Genomic DNA, 12232 nt, shown 5'->3' with positions numbered 1-12232 from the left:
TAGAGGTTTGGGAGGACAGTGTACACCTGTGGTGGCTTTTTTTTTTTTAAGGCTCATATGTAGTAAATATTGTTCTTTTACAGGGTTCGTCTTGTGGAACGGGGTGCCCCCCAGAGTTTGCTCCTCTCAGAGTCCGGAAAGGTAATTTGTTGTGTTAACCATTGGGAAGGTGTGTGTCACCTGTGTGGAGAAGTAGTTTTATAGAAACCTGAAGCCGTATAATATACATGTTAGTACCCAGGGCAAGACTGAATTGACATCTGGAGATAATTCAACAATTTTCACTTAGCCAATACTTTCAAATTCATATGGGTACATAAATAAGAAGAATACTGGATTTGAACTTTCTTAAGTTTCATAGATTTTTATTTTTAAATCCTACCGACATATTATTTGACAAACCAACTAAATTCAACGTTCGTTATACTCAAGGTGAAGAGATGAGCAGCACTAAGAGCCAGTTCCACCGTTATCAGCATTACACGTGGAAAGACAGGGTGACAGATGGGGGTGTGGTTTAAGATCCAGGGAAGACACACACATCCTTAGAGCTGAAAGAGAAATCAAGATGGGGAAGAGATTAAAGATATTTGAGACTGATATCTTAGATGAGAATAAGGCTTTAACTTGTTCAGGGAGACATTTTGTTATTGCCTTAGTCCATTCAGGCTTCTCTAACAGAATACCATAGACCAGGCAGCTAATGAACAGCAGAACCTTCCCTCTCACATTTCTGGAGGCTGGCAAGTCCAAGACCCAGGTGCCCACGGATTCTGATGAGGGATTTCTGGTTCTCAGATGGCTGTCCTGTTGCTGTGTCCTCACGTGGTGGAAGGGGCAGGGAAATCTCTGAGTCTTGTATATAAGGGTATGGATCACATTCGTGAGAGCAGACCCCTGACCTCCTCCCAAAGGCCCCGCCTACTAATGCCATCACTTTAGGGGTCATATTTCAACATACAGATTTCAGTCTATAGCAGTTTCGAACAGTTTACTCACGTTGAGCAGATCAAATCCATATATAAACTATCAAGTTTCTCATCCTTTTGAAGAGAGAATAATGATGCCTCAGCATCCCTTCTAATTCTGAAAGGCCAAGGAGAATGTAGGGAAGAAAACAGTGACCCCAGGCTCACCTGTGCAGTTGTGGCTCAGCCCCTTGGGGAAATCCCTGTTTCACTCCTCTGTTTAACTCTTCCAAGTGGATTTGGGTTGACCTCCTTACTGTCTTGCCAGCTTTTCCTCTGCCTCCACTGGCGGCGAGCACTTCAGGGACTTTAGAGCAGTGCCTGGCCCACACGAGCAGGAATGGCCTTCCTCTTCCTTCCTTGAGGTCTTACATGTGTGAGCTTCTTGATGCTAGAAACCCAGGGAAAAGAGGTTTAGGATAGAGGACGGGTGTCTGAAGAGGCCCCTGCCAGCACCTGCCGCTTCCTTCTCCTTCCGAGGGACATGCGGGCACGTGACGTCTCTCCCCTTACCTGCCCAGCCGCCACTGGTCTGCGGATTCTCACTTTTGAGGGGGTGGCAGACAGGTTGGTTCCCTAGTTTAGTTTTGAGGCAGAATCTTGTATACATACTTCTGTCCCCTGAGGACGATCCTGTGAGCACCGGCTCAGCTCTGGCCTGTGCGCACTCCCTCACCTCACTGGAGGGAGGAAGTGGAAACTGCATTTATTAGAGGTCATGAGATCTGATGGAACTCAATTTTTGTGTTTTCTCTTTGATTCTTAGATCTTACCTGGAGTGAAAGTAGTTATTGTCAATCCAGAGACCAAAGGGCCTGTTGGAGACTCTCACCTGGGAGAGGTATGTGTAACTCTCTGGTTGACTCGGAAGAGCCAGCAGTGAAAGACCCCAGGGCTCACATTCTAGAAGTCAGAAAGCTGTGGGTTTAGCTTTTCCCTCATGGTGAATGTTTGAGAATTTTCAGCTTTCTCTGTAAGGCTCAAAACTGAAATGAGGCAGAAGGGGCGATGGAGACCAGGATGGAAAGAAGATTGAGGCACGCAAGCTAGAGTTAGTCCCAGATTTGTCCACTGACATTCCCTTAGCTGAAGAGGAAAATGGATGAACTCATCTGCTCCCATCTATTAAGGAGTGGAACTAAAAGGAGCCACAAATACTGAATTTTTAAAATTTATACAGGAACTTCCCTGGTGGTCCAGTGGCTAAGACTCCTTGCTCCCAGCGCAGGGGGTACGGGTTGGATCCCTGGTCAGGGAACTAGATCCCACATGCTGCAACTAAGAATGCCACAGCTAAAGATCCCGCTTGCCTCAGCTAAGACAGGGCTCAGCCAAATAAAATAAATATTTTAAAAAATAACATTTATACAAATTTTCGGAGAAGGCAATGGCACCCCACTCCAGTACTCTTGCCTGGAAAATCCCATGGATGGGGGAGCCTGGTAGGCTGCAGTCCATGGGGTCACTAAGAGTCGGGCACGACTGAGCGACTTCACTTTCACTTTTCACTGTCATGCATTGGAGAAGGAAATGGCAACCCACTCCAGTGTTCTTGCCTGGAGAATCCCAGGGATGGGATCTCACAGAGTCGGGCACGACTAAAGTGACTTAGCAGCAGCATACAAATTTTATTCCAAAATATATTCATTTTTGTATTAATATAAAAATATTGTGCGTGCTAAGTCACTTTAGTCGTGTCTGACTCTTTGCAACCCATGGACTATAGCCTGCCAGGCTCTGTCTCCATGGGATTCTCCAGGCAGGAATATTGGAATGGGTTGCCATTTCCTCCACCAGGGAAGCTACCCAACCCAGGGATGGAATCTGCATCTCATATGTCTTCTGCTTTGGCAGGCAGGTTCTTTACTGCTAGTGCCACCTGGAAAGCCCTTATAAAAACCCTGGAAAGACTAAACTTTTCTTCCTTCCGAATCTCTGAGAAAAAACTGCTGTCTTGTCTCACAGCTAACTGGGGGCAGGGCTCCAGGTGACTGAGCCAGATGACCAGGCTCTGCCAGTTACCAGCTTCTTGTTAATGCACGAGTTACTCAAGCTCTCTGGGCCTAGTTTCCTCAACTGTAAATAATAATGCCACCTACCTAGTCTAATTGTGTGACAATTAGATGCATTAATATCTGTATCTGTATACACATGGAACAGTGCCTGTCACACAGTGAACACTTGTGTTATTACTGTTGTTGGCTATTGCTGTGTTTACATTGTAAATCCAAATACCCTGTAGTGTTTTCCTGTGGGCCTTTTCACTTAGTTTCAAAGCACAGAAATGATCCCTCAGTGTGCTGGTGAGACTCTGAAAAGAGGCTGAGAAATGAGCCAAGGAGGCAGCGTAGCCTCCAGGTTGGATCTCTTAGTTTCTGTGTCTTAGGTGAATTACTTAAGGGCTTCCCTGGTGGCTCAGATGGTAAAGAGTCTGCCCGCGATGCAGGAGACCCAGGTTCGATCCCTGGGTCGGGAAGATCCCCTGGAGAAGGGAGTGGCTACACACTCTAGTATCCCTTTGTAAAATGGGAGTGACAGTAATACAGACGGCGTTGTCATGCCGCCTATGTCACGATTGATGAGGACAATGTGTGTACAGTACTGTTCAGCACATGGTAAATTCAGTAACTGGCAGCTGCTCTCATTGTTGTACCTTTTTGGTTATTATAAAAATGAGGTTAAGAAAATCAACATAATCTGTGCTAAGTGAACTGAATTGATTCTGGCGAAATGTGACCCTTTTCTTGTAGATTTGGGTGAACAGTCCCCATACAGCCAGCGGCTATTATACCATCTACGACAGTGAGACTCTGCAAGCTGACCACTTCAACACCCGCCTCAGCTTTGGGGATGCTGCCCAGACCCTCTGGGCTCGGACAGGATACCTGGGTTTTGTCCGCCGGACGGAGCTCACAGCAGCCACTGGAGGTACCTTCACCGGCTCCTCCCCTTGTCCTGCTGTGCCTTTCAAATGCCCCTAGTACAGGCTGGCCTTCTGCAACCTGCCTTTGCATTGTGGCGTATGTGTGTCGAATTAGTCCCCCTCTGCAACTCTAGAACCCACCCGTGACTTTATATTCCTTTGCAGTAAGACTTTGTCCTGTGAAGAGGACCCAGGAAGTAAACGCCAGGGCCTCGTGTCAGCATCAGGATAGCTGAACCTCAGGATAGTTCGGCCGGGCAGTCGTAGAGACATGCCCGGTGATGGGTGAATGCCCCTGGCAGGATACAGCCTCTAGCAGCCGTGTGGGGCTGCCTGCATCCCTCAACAGGCTCCTGAGGCAGGTGTTCCATCTTTGGTTCCTCTGTTCCTAAGCCCTGCGAGCAGGAGTGAGTGAAGAGGAGCTGACCTGCTAAGCGCCCCGGCCCTTTGGCGGCTCACAAGACTGCTTGGCAGGGCTCTGGGGCAAGCAGCCCCCAGGCCTGTCTGCCTGGTAAAGAGGCCTGGCTTCAGCCTTCCTGCCACCATTAATGGCCATTTTAAAACTCTACACTGTGTGCATCATACACCTCAAGAACTGACGCATCACTCACTGGACTAAACAGCTGGAACGGAGCCAGGTCACTTCTTCACCCCTTACGTCTGCTCCCTGCTGGCCGGCTCTGTAGTCACTCCGTATTTCACAGGGAGGCAGACTCAGGCATCCTGGAGGCAGGGGAGCACACCTCGCTGGGTGTCCTGGTTTTGAAGCCTGTGTTACATTTGCTGTGTGGCCTTGAGCTCACTCGGTCTCTCAGTTTCCTACCTGGGAAGTAGGAGTGATGACATTTCCTGTCTTGTGGACATGATGTGAGATTAAATTACATGACGCCTTCAGGTGTCTGGAACGCTACTTGGCACATGGAAAGCACTCCCTAGTCATTAGCTACTGTGTTTCTGTTGTTTTTATTACTATAATCATCAGCTCATCTTATGTGACCGGCCTTCTTACCCTCCTCTCTCCAACAGCTTCTAGCACTTTGTTTTGCTAAATGTTTCAGAACTGTTCCTATTCCTGAAAATACATCATTCTGTTGTTACTGCTGTTTAATTGCTCAGTTGTGTCCGACTTTTTGCTTCTCTAGCCCCATGGTCTGTAGCCTTCCAGGCTCCTCTGTCCATGAGATTTCCCGGGCAAGAATACTGGAGTGAGTTGCCATTGCCTTCTCCAGGGGATCTTCCCGACCCAGGGATCGAACCTGCTTTTTGGCAGCCGAATTCTTTACTACTGAGCCACCTGGAAAGCCCAAAACATTCTGTAGACCTAGCTAAATCATTCTCTTTTTATGTAGACGTAAACCAGGTAGCCTCGTGTGTACAGTGTATGCATAAAACCTTAAAAAAAAAAAAAAGGAGTGAAATTTCTGCCATGTCCTGCTGGATAAGAAGCCTGTTAATAACCAGGACTAGTCTTGCCATAGATTCCTTAAAGACATTTAGAAACAATGACCATATGTTCATTTCTTTTCCATCTCAGATCCTCCCCTCTCCTTCTTTCCCCGCCCATCATCTGGCTAATTCCTGTTTATCCTTAAAAGCTCAGGTGGCTTTAGCTTTTCCTTCTCTGAACCCTTGAGCTGAGCTCAGGGGCAGTCGGGGGAGGGGAGGGGGATGTCCTCTGTTCCCCTTGCCCCTCATCCACGCTCAAGTTACTGGGTTTGCCATGTCCCATCTGCTGTCCCCCCATGGGACACCCGTTGTGTGTGTTCCCCCCACTAGATGGCAGGTATCTCTAGAGCAGGTGTTATATTTTGTCATCTTTACTCCCCACACTGGGCACAGTTCCTGGCACATGGTAGTAATGAGAATAACAAGAGCTAATATTCTCCAAAATCACTGTGGACAGTGACTGTGGCCAAGAAATTAAAAGATTCTTGCTCCTTGGAAGAAAAGCTATGACAAACGTAGACAATGTATTTAAAAGCAGAAATAACACTTCGCTGACAAAGGTCTGCCTGGTCAATGCTTTGATTTTTCCAGTAGTCATGCAGATGTGAGAGTTGGACCATAAAGAAGATGGAGCACTGAAGAATTGATGCTTTCGAATCGTGGTGCTGGACAAGGCTCTTGAGAGTCCCTTGGACAGCAAGGAGATCAACCCAGTCAGTCCTAAAGGAAATCAACCCTGAATATTTATTGGAAAGACTGATGCTGAAGCTACAGTACTTGGGCTATCTGATGGGAAGAGCTGACTCACTGGAAAAGACCCTGGTGCTGGGAAAGATTGAAGGCAGGAGAAGGGGGCGACAGATGATGAGATGGTTGGATGGTATCACTGATTTAATGGACAGGAGTTTGTGCTAACTCCTGGAGATAGTGAAGGACAGGGAAGCCTGGCGTGCTACAGTTTATGGGATTGCAAAGACTCAGACATGACTTAGCAACTGAACAACAGCAAGTACTCTTCAGCACTTACAATGAGCCAAGCATCATACTAACTCCCTTTCGTGAGTTTAATTCTCATAGCAGCCATTTATTATTACCCCTGTTTCACGGAGGGGAAGCCGGATCAGAGACTGAAGTTAATCACTCCAGGTTACACAGCTGGTGGGCGGTGGCACCAGGTGATGGCGGCAGTCTGAACACTGGGCGCTTAACTCCAGGGATGTGTCGCACCCATACATCTGATACACTAAGTTTCTCTTTCTCGCCCCATCAGAGCGTCATGATGCCTTATACGTGGTGGGTGCTCTGGATGAGACCCTGGAGCTGCGAGGCCTGCGGTACCACCCCATCGACATTGAGACCTCAGTGTCTCGGATCCATAGGAGCATTGCCGAATGGTAAGTCCTCTGCACACAGTAGGTCTCTCCTCAGTTGCAGTAAGTTAAGGTTGATCTTTAGTCATCTAGCTGTACCAGAGACACCTATAGATGTGGGACTCCAGGGGAACGAGCAGTGGAGACGGGCTCTGTGCACCCACCCTGGGGCCGAGTCCTTCTAATGACAGATCTTACCACTGGAAGCGACCTAACTGATCATCCACCTCTAGAAAGTTGGTGGGGCTAATGGGAAGAACCATGACTTTTGGGTCAAAAGACCTACCTGGAAGGCCCCGTGCTGCCACGGTGGCTGCTTTCCTCCTCAGGAGGATCAAGTGAGAGTGTGCTTCGTGCTCTGTCAACTGGTCAGCAGATGACAAGGATTATCATCATTGTCTGGTCCAGGTTCCCTGTCTGGGCAGGAATTCCCCCTTCATTATCCCTGACAAAGAACCATCCAACCTCTTGCTGACTAAATATTTCTTACAATTGAAATTCTGTAATTTTTAACTGTTGGCTTTCATCCTGGATTCTTGACAATAAAGAATCCACCCAGTTTCTTTTTATTCATATTTTAGTTGGTGCGTCCTTCCTCAGGTTTGTTTGTTTTTTTTTTTTTAATTCATGCAAAGTAGCCACAGCTCTTTCAGTGGTTTGTTTGTGCTTTCCAGGTGCTGCTTTGTCTTGCTTTTGTCAGTCTCTCCTCAGACCTGAACAAGGAAGTATAAGAATAGTGCAGAAAAGTTGGGTGCCATGGTTACCCCCTAATTTTAAGCATTTGACTTTTGAGGCAACCAAATATCTTGTACATTTTTCTTAATGATTGGAATCTTTTTAAAGCAGCTCAACACTGCACAACACAAGTCAGTTCATACCTTCCAACCCAGCAGTCCCACTGAACGAAAGGTGACTTTGTGCCTTGTGGCAGGACGGGAGAGACACTTGAGTGGGGCGCTGAGCTCAGAGGCCAGCTGACTCCCTTCCTGTTTGGTGTTAGATTATAGATAGCAATCTTAGTCAAAGCTGTTTTGTTGCAAATATCAAGAATTCTCTTCAAAACAACTTTTAAGCAAAAGAGAGGTCATAGAAAGAACACCTCATTGGTTATCTCAGAGGCTCCTAGAAGTCTCTAAACAGCTCTGAAATCTCAAGAAAGGTAGAAACAGGGAAAGGCCATCAGGGACCACCATCTCCTCGCTTTCTAGGGCCATGCTGGCATCCCCTCCATTCTTTCTCTCCTCCCTGAAAAGCCGTTCCCTGTATGTCTCTGCACACCTACTACACCAGCACCTTCCAGTCCACACATCCTCAGCTCAGGCGACCAGCTAACAATTTTTCAGTCCCACTTCCAAATGGCCAAGAGATTTTAAATGGTTTAACCAATCAGTTGTTATCATAGGGGCAAGGCCATTCATTGCACATGTGGCTCAGAGCCTTCTGGTTGGGTCCAAGTGAGAAGGCAGTTCTCGGGGCAGTGAGGGTAAGTCTTGGGCAGATGCTGTAAAAGATGCCGCATTAACTGAGTGCCACTGAAATTGCAGTGCCGTGTTCACGTGGACCAACTTGCTCGTGGTGGTCGTGGAACTGTGTGGCTCCGAACAGGAGGCACTGGATCTGGTTCCTTTAGTGACAAACGTGGTCCTGGAGGAGCATTACCTCATCGTGGGCGTGGTGGTCGTGGTGGACCCAGGCGTCATCCCCATCAACTCCAGAGGAGAGAAGCAGAGGATGCACCTCCGGGACAGCTTCCTCGCCGACCAGCTGGACCCCATCTATGTGGCCTATAACATGTAACCAGCCTCCTGGGATTGCAGGGACCGTCCTGCAAAACCATGGGAGCCAGAGACCTGCGACTGATGTGAAATAAGCTGAGATGGCTACATTATATCCTTCATCTCATCCTGTGGGATCCTGCCATCACAGGACACGCAGGAGAGGGGAATTCTGTGGTGGCAAATGAAAAAAATGTTAACAATCTATTAGTCATGAGCTTTGACATAGCGTGAGCAGCACGTTACTAAAGCAATTACATGCATGTTGCATTTTTTTCATCTGTTGTATATACTTGTATTTTTATCTAATGCTGTTTTAGAATTTTGTAAGGGAGTTCGATTAATTCACATGAAGGGGGTAGTTTGAGTTACGCAGTCCCCCACTCTGTACTGTATTTTGCCATTTTGCCATAGTTAGACACTGCGGGTTTTAACATGGAACTACTCGGCTTTCAGTTGACCCATAAGCAAATCAGATAACCCACTGAATATGAGAATTACTTTATATATATAATTCTTGACTGTAAAACATTTTGACCAGTGTTTTAAACATGTAAATAGGAATACACATAATTCAGCTAAAAAAACGTAAGAATTGGCTTGTATAGTTGTAACAACTAAAGTAGAAACATTGCTGCTCTGAGAGAGAATCTCGGTATTCTCTGGGTGCAGTGTAATTGAATAGATGACTAAAAAGTGCAAATTGTTTGCAGGTTTTGCTGCACATTGTACTATGTCTCTGTTCGCTGGTATATTTTATAAACTGAAGCTGCCTATGTTTGTTTTTTAGGCTTGCATTCCCAGAATCAGCTTAAGCTTTTAAGAATTCAGCCTGTTTCTACAAACTGAAAAATCTCAGTTGAAAAATCAAAATGTTAGGAGAAGCTAAGATTCATTAGATCCCACCCAGTTCTAAGGAACCACAATAACTCACTCTTGCCCCCAGTGTTGAAACAGTCTTTCACATGTAGAGTGACTACACAAGAATTTAGAATTTCCTCTTTTCCTGGCCCATTGTATACTGTGTCTGCAGTTACACATATCGCTTCTCTTTTCTGAGAGCTGAAGAGCATCCTCTGTGCTTCCAGTTCACGAGGGCAGGGACTTAAGAACAAGAGCGATAGGCTGGGAAGGCAGTGGGATCTACAGTCACGCGAAGGCGTTAAGGCCTCATAACTCCACGTCTCAGAACTGACCAGTGTGGGTTGCCAAAACAGCCAGGCTTATGCTGAAATAGGGGAAGTCTAATGTATGCAAGAAACCCTTTTGAAATAACTGTGGAGCCCAGGCCGAGCAGATAGAGCCTGGGACTGAGTGTGGCCTCTGGCTCGGTTTCCTTTCTTTGGTCTGATACTTCATGTATTTGAATATAGTTGAATTTTATTATTTTTTTTCTTACAGAAATATTTTTAAAAATTAAAAAAAACTCAAAGTGAACAGAGTTAGCTTGTTAAATCAGAATGGTTCTCTTTGACCCACTCTGATCTATTGTGTAAATATTTATTTAGACTATTTTAATAATACATATTATTTACCCCACTGTAACATCATGTAAACTAAATATGTTTTTAAACAATTTTTAAGACTTGTAATTACCCTGAAGATAAGGTTTATAATGGAAAGACCAGACCCTTTGCCACGGCAGCACTCCTGGGGGCTGCCCTTACACAGGCTCATGACTCAGAGCCACTTTATTGACTTCCTTTTACATAATCCTCTTTTCCTCCAAACTCACTCTCCACAGAGGCAAGACCTTGACATTTTCCAGTTCCAGATCTCTTTTCAGCATTTTGGATGACGTTCCATTCTACACGATGGGAAAGGTTCTAGGATGTACAGGAAAAAAGCACTTGTATTGGGGTTAGACGTCCCAGTGACTAGCAGTGGTTTGGTCTGCAGAGAAAACAGCCTGCTTATTTGGAAAGTAACTTTCTTAAAAAGAATTTTTAATGAGTCACTAATCAAAGCAAGGGATCCTGAGGATCTCCTATCTCCGTGAGCCACAAGTTCTAAGAAAAAGATATAAAAGACAGAGTCTGTCCTATAGGCTGCTTTCAGAATTCTTACTGCACAAGGTAGGGTGTCTGCTAGAAATGAAATGTGAGCCATGTCTGTCATTTAAAAATTTCTAGTAACTGCATTTTAAAAAGTAAAAAGAAACAGGTGAAATTGATTTTAATATATTATCAGCACAATATATCAAAAGTACTATCATTTCAATGTGGGATCAATATAAAAATTTATTAATGAGAGATTTTACTTTTTTTCATATTATATCTTTGAAATCTAGTGTGTATTAAAACACATCTCAATTTGAGACTAGCCGTATTTCAAGTCCTCAGTAGCCACGAGTGGGTATTGGCTACCATACTGGACAGTGCGGATCTATACTCATTCCTTCAAATGAAATATTCCGTTAATCTCATGCCCAATTCCCGGTTATTTAGGCGCTGATTATCTAGTTTGGTAGTTCCTCAGGCCTCTGATTTATTGTTATCTTTTTGCTTTCTGCCCTGTGGCTGCTTTATCTTTTGCCTATCCCCCAAAGCCAAAATAACCTGGTGGAGGAAAGAAAGCTAAGATGCTAAGATGTGTCTTTGGGGAAAAGTTTCCTCTGGAAGGGGAAGAGAGTTTAGTCGTTAATTTAGATGTGTTTGTGGGATCGTCTGCAGATCCAGTGCCTGGTCTGTTGCAGACTTGGTAAGAAGACTCTCTTGATGACACAATGCTCTTAGTCTTTCCATGTTAAAGCAGAACCTTTATGGTAGAACTGGCAATTAAGACAGATCCCAAAAGGCCATTATTGATAGAAACAGCCCTGCCAGAACTTGGGGGCACATTCTGTCTAGCTTTTCATGCCTGGGTCGGGGGGAGGGAGGACCTAAATGAATAGCAGACCCTCATTTCAAATAAGAGAGAACCTATTCATCTGAAAGTTTTTGAACCTCTTTGCCTCTCAGCCAAAGTAAGGAGGGAAGATCAGGGAGGGGCTGCCTCAGGACAAATACCATCTCCTGCATGAGACCCTGGGGATGACCAGTATGCTCACGGGCATCAGTGAAGCCACTCATTTCCTTCCTGCCCCTGTCTCCCCTGTATCATGTCCTCCTGATACAGTTGTGCTGCCTCAGGCTGTGGAGGGACCACCTGTCTATTGGTCATTTGAGTGTCTCCTTAATGTTAGTCCCTGGGCAATGCTTGCTTAATGCTTTTGTTGAATCAACAGAGGCCTTAGGTTTTTTGTTGTTGTTGTTGCTGTTGTTAAGGTCTCTGCCCCAGGCATGGTGCTCAATATCTTGGCCAAATAAATTACTTTCCTTGAATATCCAGGACTAAAGCAATGAGGAGTTATCACCTCACCCTCCAACTCCAACATGGTCTATGCCTTAGAGCTGTTTTTTGTTGTCTGCTTTCATGTGAGAGTATTTGGAGCAAGCTGCAGCACTCCAGATACACAGTAGGCCTTTTCTTTATCATTCACACATTTCTGGTTTAGGTATATGTAGATGGGCCATGTTATTTGTCCAGAGGAAGAGAGTGTAAAGATATAAGAATAATTTTTTAGTCCTAAATGCTGTTTTGTTTATTTTTTGTCAAGATATTTACCAGTGTCAGATTCAAATTATAGTACTGTGTAATTATGTATAAAGTTTTTTTTTTATTTATTTGAAATTAGACTAGATATACATTTTTAAATTTAACATCTGGCTGGACAGTGTTCTATTAACTCATTGAATGTGTTTCCTTTGT

General features: G+C 45.1%; 1 protein-coding gene across 1 annotated transcript in view; it reads left to right on the top strand.

Moving 5' to 3' along the window:
- Positions 1-12232, top strand: part of DIP2B (disco interacting protein 2 homolog B) — a 229737-nt gene extending 217505 nt beyond the window's left edge. The window contains exons 34-38 of the mRNA XM_068970156.1: positions 84-141; positions 1735-1809; positions 3719-3896; positions 6608-6731; positions 8252-12232. Coding sequence (XP_068826257.1) covers positions 84-141; positions 1735-1809; positions 3719-3896; positions 6608-6731; positions 8252-8504 — 688 coding nt within the window. The 3' untranslated portion in view covers positions 8505-12232. The remainder of the gene's footprint in view (positions 1-83; positions 142-1734; positions 1810-3718; positions 3897-6607; positions 6732-8251) is intronic.

Source organism: Capricornis sumatraensis, chromosome 4 (genome assembly GCF_032405125.1).
Source record: "Capricornis sumatraensis isolate serow.1 chromosome 4, serow.2, whole genome shotgun sequence".
In the NCBI taxonomy this organism is placed as follows: domain Eukaryota; kingdom Metazoa; phylum Chordata; class Mammalia; order Artiodactyla; family Bovidae; genus Capricornis; species Capricornis sumatraensis.
This window is presented reverse-complemented; position numbering and strand designations above follow the sequence as displayed.